This window comes from Halichoerus grypus, chromosome 13 (genome assembly GCF_964656455.1).
Source record: "Halichoerus grypus chromosome 13, mHalGry1.hap1.1, whole genome shotgun sequence".
NCBI classification, from domain to species: Eukaryota; Metazoa; Chordata; class Mammalia; order Carnivora; family Phocidae; genus Halichoerus; species Halichoerus grypus.
Genome location: NC_135724.1, coordinates 18,287,219 through 18,303,641, shown reverse-complemented (window position 1 = coordinate 18,303,641; position 16,423 = coordinate 18,287,219). Strand labels below are relative to the sequence as shown.

General features: G+C 36.9%; 1 protein-coding gene across 3 annotated transcripts in view; it reads left to right on the top strand.

Annotated features, from left to right (window-relative positions):
* The window catches only part of WDR7 (WD repeat domain 7), a 316,799-nt gene that overhangs the window by 173,139 nt on the left and 127,237 nt on the right, over positions 1 to 16,423 (top strand). For all 3 annotated transcript variants that reach the window (XM_078060265.1, XM_078060266.1, XM_078060264.1), the window contains one exon: positions 802 to 1,023. In XM_078060265.1, the coding sequence (XP_077916391.1) occupies positions 802 to 1,023 (222 nt within the window). The remainder of the gene's footprint in view (positions 1 to 801; positions 1,024 to 16,423) is intronic.

Sequence of the window (16,423 nt, the reverse complement as noted above, 5' to 3'; positions counted from 1 at the left end):
TGACTCAGGAAGAAATAGAAAACCAAACTGAGTAAGTAACTGCCAAACTGTTTTCTAAAGTAGTTGTACCTTTTTACATTTCCACCTGCACTGGATTCATTTTCTGTTCATACTTAACAGCACATTTTATAATCCTTTTTATTGCAGCCATTCTAGTGGATGCAAAGTGGTATCTCATTATGGTTTTGATTTGCATTTTCCTAATGACCAGTGATGTTAAGGATCTTTGATATGCATATTGGCCATTCATATATCATCATATGTCGAATATCTGTTCAAAGTGTTTACCCATTTTAAAAGTTGTGCTTTTTTATTATTGAGTTGTAAGAGTCCCTCATATATTCTGGATACAATCCTTTATAGATATATCATTGACAGTATTTTCTTTGAGTCTCTGCATGGTCTTTTTACTTTCTTGAATCTGTCATTTTAAGTGTAAAAGTTCATAATATCAATGAAATCCGATTAAAGAAATTTTTTAAATTGCTTGTGCTTTTGGTATCTTATCTACAAAATCATTGCCTACCCCAAGATCATGAAGTTACATCTCTCTGTTTTCTTCTGCAAGTTATTTTGTTTCGGCTTTTACATCTACTAGTACTGTGAATCTGTTTTGAGTTGATTTTTTTGTGTAGTGAAAGGTGGAAGCCCAAATTCATCCTTTTGTAGTTGGATAACCAGTCACCTCAGTGCCATTTGTTGAAAAGACTGTTCTTTCCTGAAAGAGTAATCTTGAAATTTTTTTATTATTATATGTCTTTTGTGTATTGATATTTTTTTAACTTATGTTTTGGTTTTCAGGTTGCTTATCAAGTATCCCACAAATGAAAAAGATTTCCACATCTTATGAGGAAAGACGGAAGCAAGCTACTGCTATTGTTTTACTAGGAGTAATAGGAGCTGAATTTGGTGCTGAAATTGAACCTCCTAAATTGTTGACCAGACCTCGAAGCTCTAGTCAAATTCCTGAGGGATTTGGCTTGACTAGTGGTGGATCCAACTACTCACTGGCCAGACATACTTGTAAGTTATAAAATTCCTAATGCTGATTTTTAGTTTCAATACATATTTTTTGTTAACAAAACCTCAGAATACATATGCTGAGTTTTAGCCTCGACAGAATGCTGACATGCAGTCAGGAAGCAGTACAGTCTGTCTGGTACATCACCCTTTGGGTGTAGTACCCAAACTTTTTAAAATTTAAAACATGATCTTGAAAATGCTTTTCTTAACACATTTCTGATCTTTGTGTTCGCACATTTCAGTCAGGATTTTAGCGCAAACATCTAATTTCTAAAATAATTTCTATAAAACTATGCATTATGTCCTGAATGTGGTTTGAAAAGTCAGGAGCGGGGGTGGATTAGTTACAGTCGGAGTTCAGAGAGCTTGTGTGGTCCTGCTGACTTGTATTCTGTGCTTGGTATGTTAATAACAGGTTACGGGTATTTTATAATGTCTTCTGGTAGTTCAGTGTTAGAACTCCTTTAGGTAAGGTCAAAATATTCCTACCGTATTGCAAAATTATTTCTAACAAGTTCTGTCATTATAAGGACCAAATATAGTCCACTGAATATATCACAAAGTATTCTTTATAGAACAAATTGCAATGTGCTTTGGGGTTTTGGGCCCTTTAGCAAGGGAAAAAGATATATGATGTGTTACTTTGCTAGTTACAACAGCAGGAAACTTCCCTGGATCATTGTCACATACTTCTGCTGTGAAATCATGGAGCCATATTAGTAGCTTTTATTATTAAAACCCTCCTATAGATTTAGCTGCCTGTCCCCACCCCTGCTTCTCTTTTTTTTTTTTTTAAGATTTTATTTATTTATTTGAAAGAGAGAATGAGAGAGAGAGAGAGAGCATGAGAGGGGGGAGGGTCAGAAAGAGAAGCAGACTCCCTGCCAAGCAGGGAGCCCGATGCGGGACTCGATCCAGTGACTCCAGGATCATGACCTGAGCCGAAGGCAGTTGCTTAACCAACTGAGCCACCCAGGCGCCCCTTTTTTTTAGATTCTTAATCAAATACTTATTAGTCGTTGGTATTCTCCTGATCCCTATTTGACATTGAGAATCAGAGAGTAATAATGACAATACCACCACCAACAGCAATAAATAATTCTTTGAACATGATTTTAAGCTCTTTTACATACATTAACTCACTTAATCTTCATAATAACCCTATAAATTGGGCACCCTAGTTATCTCTATTTGACACATAAGGCTAACTGGGCACAGAGAGGTTTGGTGACCCTGGCTGAGATCATACCTTCAGGAAATGGCAGGTTTTGTTTCAACACAGTCTTTTGGTTCCAGAGCTGGTGCTTTGACCATTCCACACACTGCTAGTGTTTAAGGGCTCCTCCTTGAGAAGGGCTTACTGACTAACCTGTGCTACTAGTTCATAATTTAAGAAGAGTTTTCTATCCCCTCATTTGATCCTTAAAAGAGAAATTAAGACTTCTTCAAAGTAGCTCAGCCAAAATGTAGTAAAATCTCAACTTGAACTCAAGCTTCTTGGGACCTGAAAACCCATGCCCTTTGCATTTTCCACCTGTGTACATCTGCTCTCCCTCTCCGGCGCAGGCCTGCCCGGTGCAGCCCCTCCATCTTACCTCTAGCATCTTTATCTTTTCTCAGGTTCTGCAGGTTCCCTGCCTTTCAGGCATAAAACCCTGCTCAAATCTCACCCACTCTACAGAAGGCTCACCTTTCTATGCCAATGTAGACACCCTAGGATTTATGTATGTAGCTTCTTACGTAGAGTCTTGACATTAGAATATTAGAGGTTAATGAAACTTTAGCCTGATGCAGTAGTCTGGTGACTTTCAATTTTTCTTTTTTTTTTTGCTTACCATCTCTCTAATGAGGATCAAGAAATATCTGATTCCTCGCATGTTTTTATGTTAACAGCTAAAACTTTTCATTAGTAAGTTTAAACATTTGCAAAAGATGTAATTTGGAGGATAGTGTGAATATTGACATTTAAAAATAAAATACTATTCTTATAAATATATGCAATAGAATATTTACCATAACTACTTGATATCCACCATCATCCAAAAAAAAATAATACATGACAGACTTTCCTTTAAATGTCAGAAATCCGGGGTGCCTGGGTGGCTCAGTCAGTTAAGTGTCCGACTCTTGTTCTTAGCTCGGGTTTTGATCTCAGGGTTGTGAGTTCGAGTCTCATGTCATGGAGCCTACTTGAAAAAATTAAAAACGAATGATACAGTACTTTTTAGAACCAGTTTAAAATGTGTAAAATGGGGCGCCTGGGTGGCTCAGTCGGTTAAGCGTCTGCCTTCGGCTCAGGTCATGATCCCAGTATCCTGGGATCAGGCCCCGCATCAGGCTCCCTGCTCGGCAGGGAGCCTGCTTCTCCCTCTTCCCCTGCTCGTGCTCTCTCTCCCTCTCGCTATCTCTCTCCCTCTCGCTATCTCTCTCTCTTTCAAATAAATAAATAAAATCTTTAAAAAAAAAAGTGTAAAATGTCCTTGATATTTTCCTCACTTATTGTGGTTACCCTATTTTATTTTAATAATATAAAATATTTATCAGTTTAAATCTTGCTCTCATGATTGGAAACAGATGTCTAAATGTATTTGTGCCTTTCTTAGGCTCTTTTTGATCAGTTATGTGTAATATTAACCTGCTACAATGTTAACCTGCTAGAAGTCACTGTATGTATTGCTATGTTATTTGTTTATGTGGCATTTAGAATGCATTGCGACCATTAAATATTTAGTCTTCATGGCATCCTATTGAATGAGATAATAATTATTATCCTCATTTTGAGATAAGGCCATTAAGATACAATATTTGATGAAAGTTAATTGCTAATGTAGCCAGAGGTATAGATAGTGAATTCTAACCTTCCTTGTAAAGCCATTCTGTTCTGTGAATACTTATAATGTAGTCAGTTCCCAGTTATCCACCTTGATAGGAGGGAAGAGTGACACTGATGCCTAATTCAAAAGTCATGCGTAGTTTCATAATGCATTTCATGCATATATTTGAATATATATGAATCTTTTGTGGGAGGTACACTTTACATAAAATGTCAAAATCACACATTGAAGACAAAGCTGAAGGACTCTGGAAATTTAAAAAGCCTACACTAGGCCACTCTTTCTGTGTACCCTCAGTCTGAGTTGCAGTTTCTTCTTGTATAAAATAAAGAACTATTCTGTGTTCAAAGCCCCTTTTGGTCCAGTTAGTCTCTGCTTCTGAAGTGAAATAGAGAGCATCCCAGGAAATTCACCTTCATGACCTTTTCATCTTCCTCTTCTTGTAGGGATGGACACTCTCTTATTTCAACTCGACTTCAATAGAGATCACTCTTCATTTTTATTTTGATCCACAAATGAGACACTCTTAGGATATTTTAGGGTAGCATTTATAATGTTATCTATAGGTCTTTTGCTTCATTCTTTTTTTTTTTTTTTAAGATTTGTTTATTTTAGAGAGAGAGCACGAGTAGGAGGGAGAGAGGGAGAGAGAATCTCAAACAGACTCCAGGCTGAGTGCAGAATCCGATGCGGGGCTCATTCTCACTATCCTGAGATCATGACCTGAGCTGAAACCAAGAGTTGGATGATTAACCAACTGCACCACCCAGGCACCCCTGGTTCATTCTTTCCTTTGGTCTCTTCTTCCTCGTTTTATAATTGTGGAATTATGCTGGCACATCTGTGGTAAATCCCATTTGACCTTTCATTAGCTTTTTGACTTTGGACAAGTAGCATAAGCCATTTCCCTAGGCAGTGGACTCTGAGATTTGTGTGCAGGAGTATTCTTGGGATCAATACTTTTAGGGAGTGAAAGAAGCAGGATTGGGCAGAGGGAAACATTGAATAGCATTTCAGTTGCTTAGAAAGCTTCAGTTTATCCCAGGGAACTCTGGAACTGGGATTGCCCTTCAAAGTTGTCCTTGAATTGGGGCAAAGGGCTTAGCCTTCATATCCCTGTGTTGTACATTCAGCGCGGTGCCCTGGATAGGGGGTGTGACCTTGGATGAGCAGCTCTCTCCATCCTAGCACAAACCCCACAGAGAGACTCAGCTGAAACTTGTCAGCCACGACACCCCCACGAGCTTGGGGGCAGATGAGTACTTCCGTTGTGGAGGGGAGGAGATGGACAGCCTCTCCAGGCTTCCATTCAGCATGTCACTGACTCGTGTGTGTCCCAGTTCCCTCTTCTTTATCAGAAATGGAAAGAGGGACTACCATTCATTGAACACACTTTTTACTCAACTCCTTGCATATCTCTTATAACCCTGCTGTTTTATAAGACAGCTGTTTTATCCAGCACCGAGCACAAGAGGAGGCACATTAATAATAGCTGATTATTGAGCATTTACTCTGTGCCAGGCATTTTGCTGTGTCCTTTACGTATAGTATCTTATTTTTTTTTAAGACTTTATTTATTTGACAGAGAGTACACAAGCAGGGGGAGCTGCAGGGAGAGGGAGAAGCAGGCTCCCCAGTGAGCAGGGAGCCCGATGCGGGGCTCGATCCCAGGGCCCCGGGATCATGACCTGGGCTGAAGGCAGACGCTTAACCGACTGAGCCCCCCAGGCGCCCTTGGATAGTATCTTATTTAATCTTCTAATCCTATCAGATAGTTACTATTACTGTTAACATTTAACAGAGGAGGAACCTGAACATTTGCCCAGTGCTCACCAGAGCTTTGTGAGATTAAACTTTCTTCATGTAGACAGTAAATTGAGGGCATAGGTTAAATGTATTAAGATGCTACTGCTAAGCCTGGACTTGAATACCTATTTTGCAACTTTAAATCAGGTCCTTTTCACCATTTCACATAGTTGTCTTATGTTATAAGCAAGTAAGATTCAGGAGCGGTGCTCCAAAAAAGAGGGGGACGTCAGCAAGTACCAGGTCACCTGTAAATATGAACATCTGTTGACTCACCCATTGGGGATGTGCTGGTGCCCTGGAGATATAAACATGTACAAGATCGACATCTCCAGACTTATGAAATGGCTTGCATCTATAGTGTGAAATATTTCAAGGCGAGAAAATGAATCTTCTCCCACAGTGGGTCTTTAGAAATCCTGTAATGCCGGATTCTTCAGCTGGCCAAGGTTTATGATTTCTCTGATGTTACATTTTGGAAAATGCAGTGTTTCTATGATTTGTGTGTCTCTTCTGGGAAAAAGATCCACAGTTTCAATTCTCAAAAAAAGTCACTAAAATAAAAATGGATAAGAACTCTTAAGAGTTTGTTGGAATAAGTTGCTTATCTGTTATTATAATTTTTAAAACAACAGAGTTATATTCATCTTGATTATCTGTTTAGCTGTAATACCACCAAATGGAAAGAGGCCTCAGACGCTACTTTAGGAATGTTTTAATTCTATGAAACTTATATTTTAGAGTTTTATACTTCCTGGCACAATGTACTATGTTTGATTTTATTTTGTTGTAACCTACTGTCATGAAAATGTTTCTCCAGTACTTCATGTGCTTTCTAACCATGCATATATATTTGATGAATATATTAGTATTGGTTGAGGTTGATTTTGTAATGAATTTATTTCCTAAATTTTAAGGTAAGAAAGTTAAGCCAAATCTCAAATGTTTTATCAGCAAGATTAGGACAAAGTCACTGAATTGCAATTAATTACAAAACTAGTGGTATTTGCACGTAATGAATAAAAGTAGCAACAATGATGAGGAACACATCATGCCATTTACAAGGATAAGCAATGACAAAAAATGGCTATTTTCACTGTTCACAAACAAGACATCAGATTGTGTTGCTGAACTACTGCATTTGTGTTTGCTTTCCCTGCTGTTGTGTTTTCCCTGCTTTTCCTGCCTTCCTGTGTTCTTACTCCACTGTCCACCTCATTCATTCATCCTTCTCATTGCACTGACTCAGCATTTCATGTTCTTTACCCCCACTTCTCATGTGGAATTTTACCTTTGAAATCATCCTGGTTCCAGATGCCACTTGTCTTGCATTGCCACTACACCTTCTGTGTTTAGAAAAGTAATTCTTTGCTCTGCCTGTGCGCTAAAATCTTATGTAGAGTGTTTTAAAATGATCTGTACCCTGGAGTTCTTATTCAGACAATCAGGGGTGGGGTTTGGGTGTCTGTTTGATTTTTAAAACTGCACATGTAATTTTCATGTGTAGGCAGAGTAGAGACACCCATTAGAATAGGGAATCCTTTAGTTATTTTAAATTGAGTGTTCTGTGGTAGTTCTGGTCATTAAACTACCTTAATGCATAATATATATTATAATTTTCTTTATGTTTAAAATGGAAGAGATAATGGGAACTAATCTGAGTGAATAAGTGACATTTATATCACTCTCAGAGCTAATTCTTTAGGTAGTTCAGCTTTTTTATTGGAATTTTATTATTCTGGATTGCTTGGGGTGGAATCTTGACATTTCCACTCAGTAGCTGTGTAGCCTTAAATGCTTCCTGGCTCAGTTTCTTTAACTTAAAAATGGGGATAATAATAGCACCTACCTCACAGAGTTATTGTGAGGATTAGGTAAATGAGTGTATGCAAAGCACCTAGAAAAGTGCCCAGCATTTAAGTTTTAGCTGAAGGTTAGTATATGTTAATGTTACAAGAAATGCTTATAGAAGAATAAGGAAAGAAAACAGCTGAGCTGTTTGCTAGGACATTTATAGTGTATATACTACTTTTAAAAATCTTCTTAAGAACCTTATGAGATAGGTATTACTATCAACATTTTCTATATGAGTGAACTGTTACAAAAAATTAGCAACTTCTTTAAATTATCTGTCTTGTAAGGGATTTGAATCCGGATGCATTTTTTCCCCCCAAAGCCCAGGAAATTCTGTTCTACAACACATGCTGATTCTGTTTGTGGTAAAACCTATTAGTTCCTAGAGGATTTATGTAAAAATACACTGTTCTTTGGCCACATTATTATATACATGTTTAAATAAAACACTGAGTATTTTTGTAATTATTTATTTGTAATGGGATAAATTTCTATATGCTTATCACTTTGTTTCCTATTTTAACCACATCAACAAACTAAGATCAAATGGAAATTTTCAGTACTCCTTTGTTTTTCTTGTAAATAATTTATGTTGTGTAACAGCTTTATCATTTTTTAACTGAGATCTGACACTTTCATTACAGACTGTTTGGTGATGTAATGCCATCCTTGTTATCCAAAAATAACTTTAATTTGCAGTTGTTTTTTGGTTAATTCACTACTTTGTTTTAGATTCCTCTTCCATAGAACAGGTAAATTGGACAAGGTTATTTCTAAGGCCACTTCTATCAAAATTACAGGGTTCTATGGAATTATTACTTTATTATTATTACTATAGAGTGCTTGTGTTTATTGCTGCCATGTGAACTTGACTATCTTATTTTGATTGCTCTATGCCATTTTTCTGTCTGCTCCTATAGGCTCCAGTAGTCCATAGCCATGCCATATGTTTGAAGCTGGGCATCTTTATTTTTTTATTTTTTATTTAAATTCAATTAATTAACATATAATGTATTATTAGTTTCAGAGGTAGAGGTCAGTGATTCATCAGTCTTATATATAGAAGCTGAGCATCTTTATAGAGTATTTTTCTACCATCCTTCCTTATGGGTACCTCATATCAACTTACCAGGCTACAGTTGTTTCTGTAAAATTCATTCTCTACACATATCTAGCTTTGTGGACATGTATTATGTTGAATTTATTTCAGTAGCTAAATGTCACATCTGTGGTAGTTTGAGATCTATATCCTTCTAGGAATATAGTACAAAGGCATTATGACAATTTTTTGGTCTAGAATATAATATGACATTGGCATAAGACCCTGACAACCATCTAATGTATATATTAATTACCTAAATTCAGTTTTCAATTTTATTTCAATTTTTAACTTCCTTGATTTCTTATCACTGGGCTGCCTGAGTAGCAGATTCAGTGACAAGTATTAGCATTGTATTGCCAGTAGCAACCCCCCTTTTTCTTTTTGCATAGGACATTCTAGTTTTTAAATAACCTTGACCTGAAGTTTTCTGATAGCTCTGCAGAATGGTTTTTTCACATTTGTGTGTCTTAATATATGTGCGTTTCAGTGTCACTGTAATTAATATATTTAATTCTGTAAGTTCAAACAATCTGATATCAGAAAGGGACAATGGAGAACATCTCATCCCTTCAAAAACTGCAAAACTTGGGGCTCCTGGCTGGCTCAGTCAGTAGAGCATGTGATTATTGATATCAGGTTCATGAGTTTGAGCCGCACGTTGGGCGCAGAGATTACTTAAAAAAATGCGCGCACACACACACACACACACACACACACACACACACACAGAAGCTGCAGAAATTGTGATAGTGGGGCGCCTGGGTGGCTCAGTCGGTTGGGCGGCTGCCTTCGGCTCAGGTCATGATCCCAGGGTCCTGGGATCAAGCCCCACATCGGGCTCCCTGCTCCGCAGGAAGCCTGCTTCTCCCTCTCCCACTCCACTTGCTTGTGTTCCCTCTCTCGCTGTGTCTCTCTCTGTCAAATAAATAAAATCTTTAAAAAAAAAAAAAAGAAGTTGTGATAGTTATCTCATAAAGCCTTTCAGTAAGGGGCACCTGGCTGGCTCAGTTGGTTAAGCATCAGACTCTTGATTTCACCTCAGGGTTGTGAGATCAAGCGTGGGCTAGGTGTGGAACCTGCTTAAGATTCTATCTCCCTCTGCCCCTCCCCCCCTTAAAAAAAAGCCTTTTAGGAAGAAGTGAACAAAAACATTTAACAGTAGGAAGTGAACAGAAATATCTTGTGCACTTATCTGTAGATTCCCTGCCATGTCCTTAGAACACACAATTTCTAGGACTCTATTAAATGGGCAGATGCCTAGGTCTATGTTATTGCTTTACACTTTGGCATCTGTGATCATACAGCAAGAGCTGCTGAACTTTTTGGTGCCACCCAGGCCACTAGAGGACCTGAATGCTTGTACGAAATCAATAAATATAAAGTTCTTTCCTTCTGCTTTCGGTTTTCAAATTATGTTCTGCAGAGCCCTGGGGCTCCATAGAGGTGGCTTGGTGGCTGCCTGGGCTCTTAACACTACTTAAAGTACAGTAGCACTGATTTTTGTGTGATTTAGAAGTTGAAATTTGGAATCACATTGTATCTGCAAAGAGAAACTGTCAAAGACAGGGCTAGTCTCTACAAAACAAACAAACATCGAATCCATCAGGAATGTTACTGACTCTGCCTTTAAAATACATAAAAAATTCAGCTACTTCTTACTACCTTTACTGTTATCACCCTGGTTGACTAACTTCATTTCTCATAAGGTTACTGCCAAGCCTTCCAGCTTCTACCCTTATCCCCCTTCCAGTAGCTTTTTAACATAGTAGACATGGTAGTAATGCTTTTATTTACTTTTTTTAAAAAAGATTTTATTTATTTGAGAGAGAGCAAGAGAACACAGATTGGGGGGGGGAGCAGAGGGACAGGCAGACTCCCCACTGAGCACAGAGCCAGAGGAGGGTGACCCAGTGGGGCAGGGCTGGATCCCAGGACCCTGAGATCATGACCTGAGTAGAAGGCAGATGATTAACTGACTGAACCACCCAGGCGACCCAGTAGTAATGCTTTTAAAACCAGAAATAGATCTTATCACTCAAGGGTATCCAGATGGTTAATCAACAAGACAAATACTCAAAATTCAGTAGGTTTTCTACTAGTGAACAAAATAGAAAATGTAGAAAATAAAGATTTTTTAAAAGACTCATCAAACTAATAAGACCCCAGAAGCCAGGAGGAAAAAACAAACCAACCAGCCTGAGTAAGACTGCTGTTAGGCATTTAGCATAGAAAGAATGTAGATGCCAAAAAATACCCAACTTACCCAATAATTAAAGGAATTGGGGGATTTACTAGAAACACTTGTTTGTTTAAAAGATTTTTTTTTAACAGTGAATGGATATTCGTGTAATGTTTACATTTTAAATTAAAATATTAAAATCTCAATAATTATGGCATCTAAAGGAAGTCCCAGAGCTAAGAATAAATTTAAGAAATATGGAGGAAATTATAATATTTTACGGAGGGAAATAAAAATTTGAATATGTAGTTCTTCGATGGATGATTCCATGTGGTGAATATCTGTTATTCCCAAATTAATATGTAAATCTCACATAAACACAATAAAAAATCTCAACATCATTCTTTTAATAGCTAGTCAAAAGTATTCTAAAATTAACATACCAGAGATAAATGGAATATTAGATTTATTTTGTTTTATTCAATAAACACATATATACCAGTCACTATTTTAGACTTTATAAATATTAACCCTTTTAGTCCTAATTTATAGTCTTTTGAAGTATAAAATTATAAAAAAGTCAACCTATGAAGTACTGTAAAAATATAAAATACCTAGGCATTAACTTAAAGAATATGCAAGACTTTTATAGAAAAAAATTAATTTTATTAAAAAGCATTTTTAAAGACCTAAGTAAATAAGGAGATAGTTTTATGGATTGGAGTCCTCAATATAATCAGAATGGCAATTTTTATAAATTCATACAATTCCAAACAAAACACCAACAAGATCTTTGTTGTTTTCTTTACTGAACTTAACAAGCTGATTCTCATATTTATGGGACACAGCAACGAGCTAATAAAAGCCAGGACACTTCTTTTTTGCTTTTTTAAATATTTATTTATTAGAGCGCGTGTGTGCATGCAGAGGGGCACGACTGTGCAGAGGGGAGGGGCAGAAGCAGAGGGAGAGCGGGAATCCCAAGTAGACTCTGCGCTGAGCTTGCGGAGCCCGTCCCAGGGCTTGACGTGGGGCTCGATCCCACAACTGGGAAATCACAACCTGAGCTGAAACCAAGAGTTGGATGCCTAACTGGCTGCCCCACGCAGGCGCCCCAAGCCAGGACACTTATAAAGAAGAACAAGGTGGAGAGATCAAAAGTTATAAATTTATAGTAATTAATATGGTATTATCTTGTTGCAGGACAGACCAAAAGTCTTATCCATAGAACAGAATAGCACAGAAATGGTTCTAAATTGACATAGAAATTTGATTTTATACAGATCTAGCATTGTAGATCAGTGAAATAAAGGATAGAATTTTTGGTAACTGGTGTAGTTACCACAGAAGAATAATAAAATTTTATCCCTAATGCCCATTATAGCCAACACCCCCAAAACAAAACAAAAACAAAAAAATCCCACAAAACTATGTGGATTTGTTTAAATATGAATGCTAAAACCATAATACTTTAAAATGATGCCACAGGAAAACATGGCCTTGGAGCATCATTCTGTAAACAGGTGACAGCCTAACCAGACAATAAAAAAGATGAATTATTCAACTACACTAAAATTACAAACTTCTGTAGTCAAAAATATCTTTACAATAAAGTGAAAAGTAAAGCCACAAAGAGGGAAAGGTCTTTATAGCACAGGTAAATGACAAAAGATTCTTAAACACATTTATATTTGAAAAAAAAAATGCCGAGAAGAAAAATGCATAAAGATTGGAAACGCACTTCACAGAGAGGAAATAAGAATGGCTAGCAAACCTATGAAAAGATGCCATGCCTTGTAATCAGGTAAATGTAAATTAAAAGCTAAATGAACTATCATTTCTTATCTACCAAACTGAAAACTTAGTCTGACATTATCAAAGTTTGGTGAGGATTTAGAGCATATAGAATGTTTTTTGCACCTGCTGTGGAGTGTAAATTGGTTTAAGCTTTGGAAGACAATTTGGTGTATTATCCTGTGAGTCTACTCTTTACTTTGTATAGAGAAACCTTTCCACCTGTGAAAAGTGTGTGTGAAACCTTTCCACCTGGGAAATGAGTAATCTCCTATTCTGTGGACTGCCTTTTGGTTACCTTACCAATGTGTTTCGGAGAACACAGTTCTCTGATTTCAATGAGGTACAGTTTATCAATTATTTTATCATTTATGCTTTTTGTATTCTAAGAAGTATTTGCCTACCCCAAAGTTTCAAAGATTTTTCCCCCTGTGTTTTCTTCTGGCAGTTTTAGCTTTTGCATGTAGGTGTATGCTGTAGTTTGAATTAATTTTCAAGTATGATGTGAAGTAAATATTTTTAAATAGTTTTTTAATATATGTACAGAAATTCAGTTGTTCCAGCAACATTTGTTGAAAGCATTTTTCTTTTTTGCCCCCATTAAATTGCGTTTTTTGAAAATCAGTTGATCCTAGATGTTGGGTCTGTTTCTAGATCCTCTATCCTCTTTCATTAATCCATGTTTATTTATTACTCCCACACTGTCCTGATGGCTTTAACTTTAGAGTAAGTACTGAAATTAGGTAGCATAAGTTCTTCAATTGAGTTCTGTTGTTAAATTGGTTTGGCTGTCCTCGGTCATTTGTGGTTTGATAAAAATTTTGGAATCTACTTGTCAGTTTGCTTAAAAAAGCAGAAAGCCTACAGGAATTTTGATTGGAATTGCCTTAGATCTATAGATAAATTTGGGGAGAATTGACATGTTAACAGTATTGTCTTCCAGTATGTGAATGTGGTATATTGCACTATTTATACCTTCTTCAATTCCTCTCAGCAGTATTCTGTGGTTAATTTCAAAAGGTCTCAAAGAGACCTTTAGGAATCTCAGTGGAAGAGAAAACAGAATGAGTCAGAAAAAGTATTTGAAGAAGTAATGGGAAAACTTTCCCAAATTTGCTGAAAGACATAAATTTACAGATTTAATAAGTTAAGCAAACCCTAAACAGGTTAAACTTTAAGACAGTCATGCCTGGAAACATTATAATGTGTAATTGTTTCCAGTTTTTACTATTAGAGACACCTTATTACAACTGCCACCTGTGTGTGTGCTTGTATGTGTTTATACTTTGTTGATAACTTCCTAGAAGTAAATCCCCATGTGAAAGTTTATCCCTGTTCTACATCTGGATACTTCTACCATGTTGTCCTCCAGTCAAGTTGTATCAGTTACTCTTCTGCTGTTTCTCTATACCTCTTTAACTCTGAGGATATTATTTTTCTTGTCTGCCAATATGATTAATAAGAAATGATATCTGTTGTTACTTTAATTTGTATTTTATTTTATTTTATTTATTTATTTATTTTAAGATTTTATTTATTTATTTGACAGAGACACAGCAAGAGAGGGAACACAAGCAGGGGGAGTGGGAGAGGGAGAAGCAGGCTTCCCACTGAGCAGGGAGCCCGATGCAGGGTTCAATCCCAGGACCCTGGGATCATGACCTGAGCCGAAGGCAGATGCTTAATGACTGAGCCACCAGGGACCCCTAATTTGTATTTTAAACCTTTTAGGTTGATTTTCTTGTTACGTGTTTACCATTTTTTAGTTCGTCTATGAATTGCTTATTCTCTTTTTTTTTTCTTAACTGAGATATAATGGACATACACCATTATATTAGTTTATGGCGTATAACAATGATTTGATATTTGTATATATTTCTAAATGATCATCACAGTAAGTCTAATGCATCACACACAGTTATTAAATTACTTTTTCCCTTGTGATGAGAAATTTTAAGATCTACTCTCTTAACAACTTTCAAATATGTAATACAGTATTATTAACAATAGTCACCATGCTGTACATCACATCCCATGACTTATTTTATAGCTTGAATTTTGAACATTTTGATCCCCTTCACCCATTTTGCCCACCCCTCATCCTCATGCCCCATGTTGTTATTTTTTAAAGATTTTTATTTATTCATTTAAGAGAGAGAGCACAAGCAGGGGGAGGGGCAGAGGGAGAGGAAGAAACAGACTCCCCACTGAGCTGGGAGCCCAACATGGGGCTCGATCCCAGGACCTGGAGATCATGACCTGAGCTGAAGGCAGATGCTTAACCATCTGAGCCACCCAGGCACCCCCCATGTTATTTTTTATGTCAAGTTCTTTACTTTTATACTGTCTATATTACAAATATTTTTTCAGTTTTTACTTACATTTTCTGATTCTTTGTAATAGACATTTATAATTTTTTTTTAAAGATTTTATTTTATTTATTCATGAGAGACACAGAGAGAGAGAAGCAGAGGGAGAAGCAGGCTCCCAAGGAGCAGGGAGCCTGATGCGGGACTTGATCCCAGGACCCTGGGATCATGACCTGAGCCGAAGGCAGACGCTTAACCATCTGTGCCACCCAGGCACCTAATTTTTATGCAGTCATATCTCTACCTTTATGTTGAGCCAAAAAAATAAGGTACATAAATATGTACATTTTCATTTAATTTGGTAGTAAATAATATGTATTCAAGGGTCTAGGATAACAGTGACCAAGGTAATAAAAGTGATTTTTCCCAGTTACAAGTAAGGGAAAATACCAGAATGAATCTTGAGATATCATTTCAACTCATGGTTTTTGGTATACATGAAGATAGATAGAGAAATAGAGATATGAGTGTATATGTTGGTTAATATGCATACATAGATTTCCTAGCTCTGGTCATTCAAAGGACCTGGGAGCAGTGACATCCCACTAACATCCCAGATTCTTAGTAACAGTATGTGTATACCCAGAGCTCAGATAATGATTTTTAAATACCACTAATAAAAACCCAGAACTCCTTGGAGAAGTGGTGGGTTCCAGGACTGGGGCAGGGAAGGTACAAGTTGAACCTGAAACATCTTTGATGTCAAAAATTAAGAAAGGGCTTAAAATAGATGGGGGCATGTCATAAGGACATGAGAACCAACCTGAAGGTGCTTTCAGTAGCCAAAACTAGAATAATTGGGGCAATGAAATAAATGATATATTTTATGGGATTATAACCCAGAGAACAAAATAAATACCCATAAGTCCATACAAATGTAACTCTATCAAGAAAGGATCCTCTTGCAGAAGAATTTTAGTTAATAAATATAGAATAAGGAAAATACTAAATCTCCATTAGGCAAAGACCATAGTAATAACTGTTGCAGACAAGGTCCACTAGTGGATGCTAAAATCAGTATATTAAAACAACCTTAAACTATCTCCTCTCAAGATGTTTATCAATTACAAAGGGAAATTGGAATCCCACTGTAATTGGTTACTTTAACCAAGTGATGAAAGTTAACATTGTCAGTAATAAGATAGTTACCTTGATATGATACACTGAGAAGGACTCAACATCACTTACGTGGTCTTCTGGCCAAAAATGCATAGCCTCAATGTAATTGTGAGAAAAGATCAGACAAACCCCAGCTAAGAGACAGTCTACAAAATGACTGACCAGCATTCATCATAAGTGTCAAAGTCATGAAAGACAAGTGTACGAGCCAGTCACAGATTGGAGGAGGCTACAGAGACAGGAGAGCTAAATACAGTGTGAGATCCTCAAGTGGGTACAGGAATAGAAAAAGGGCGTGAGCAAATTCAAATAAGGTCTGTAGTTTAGTCAGTAGTGGTCTACC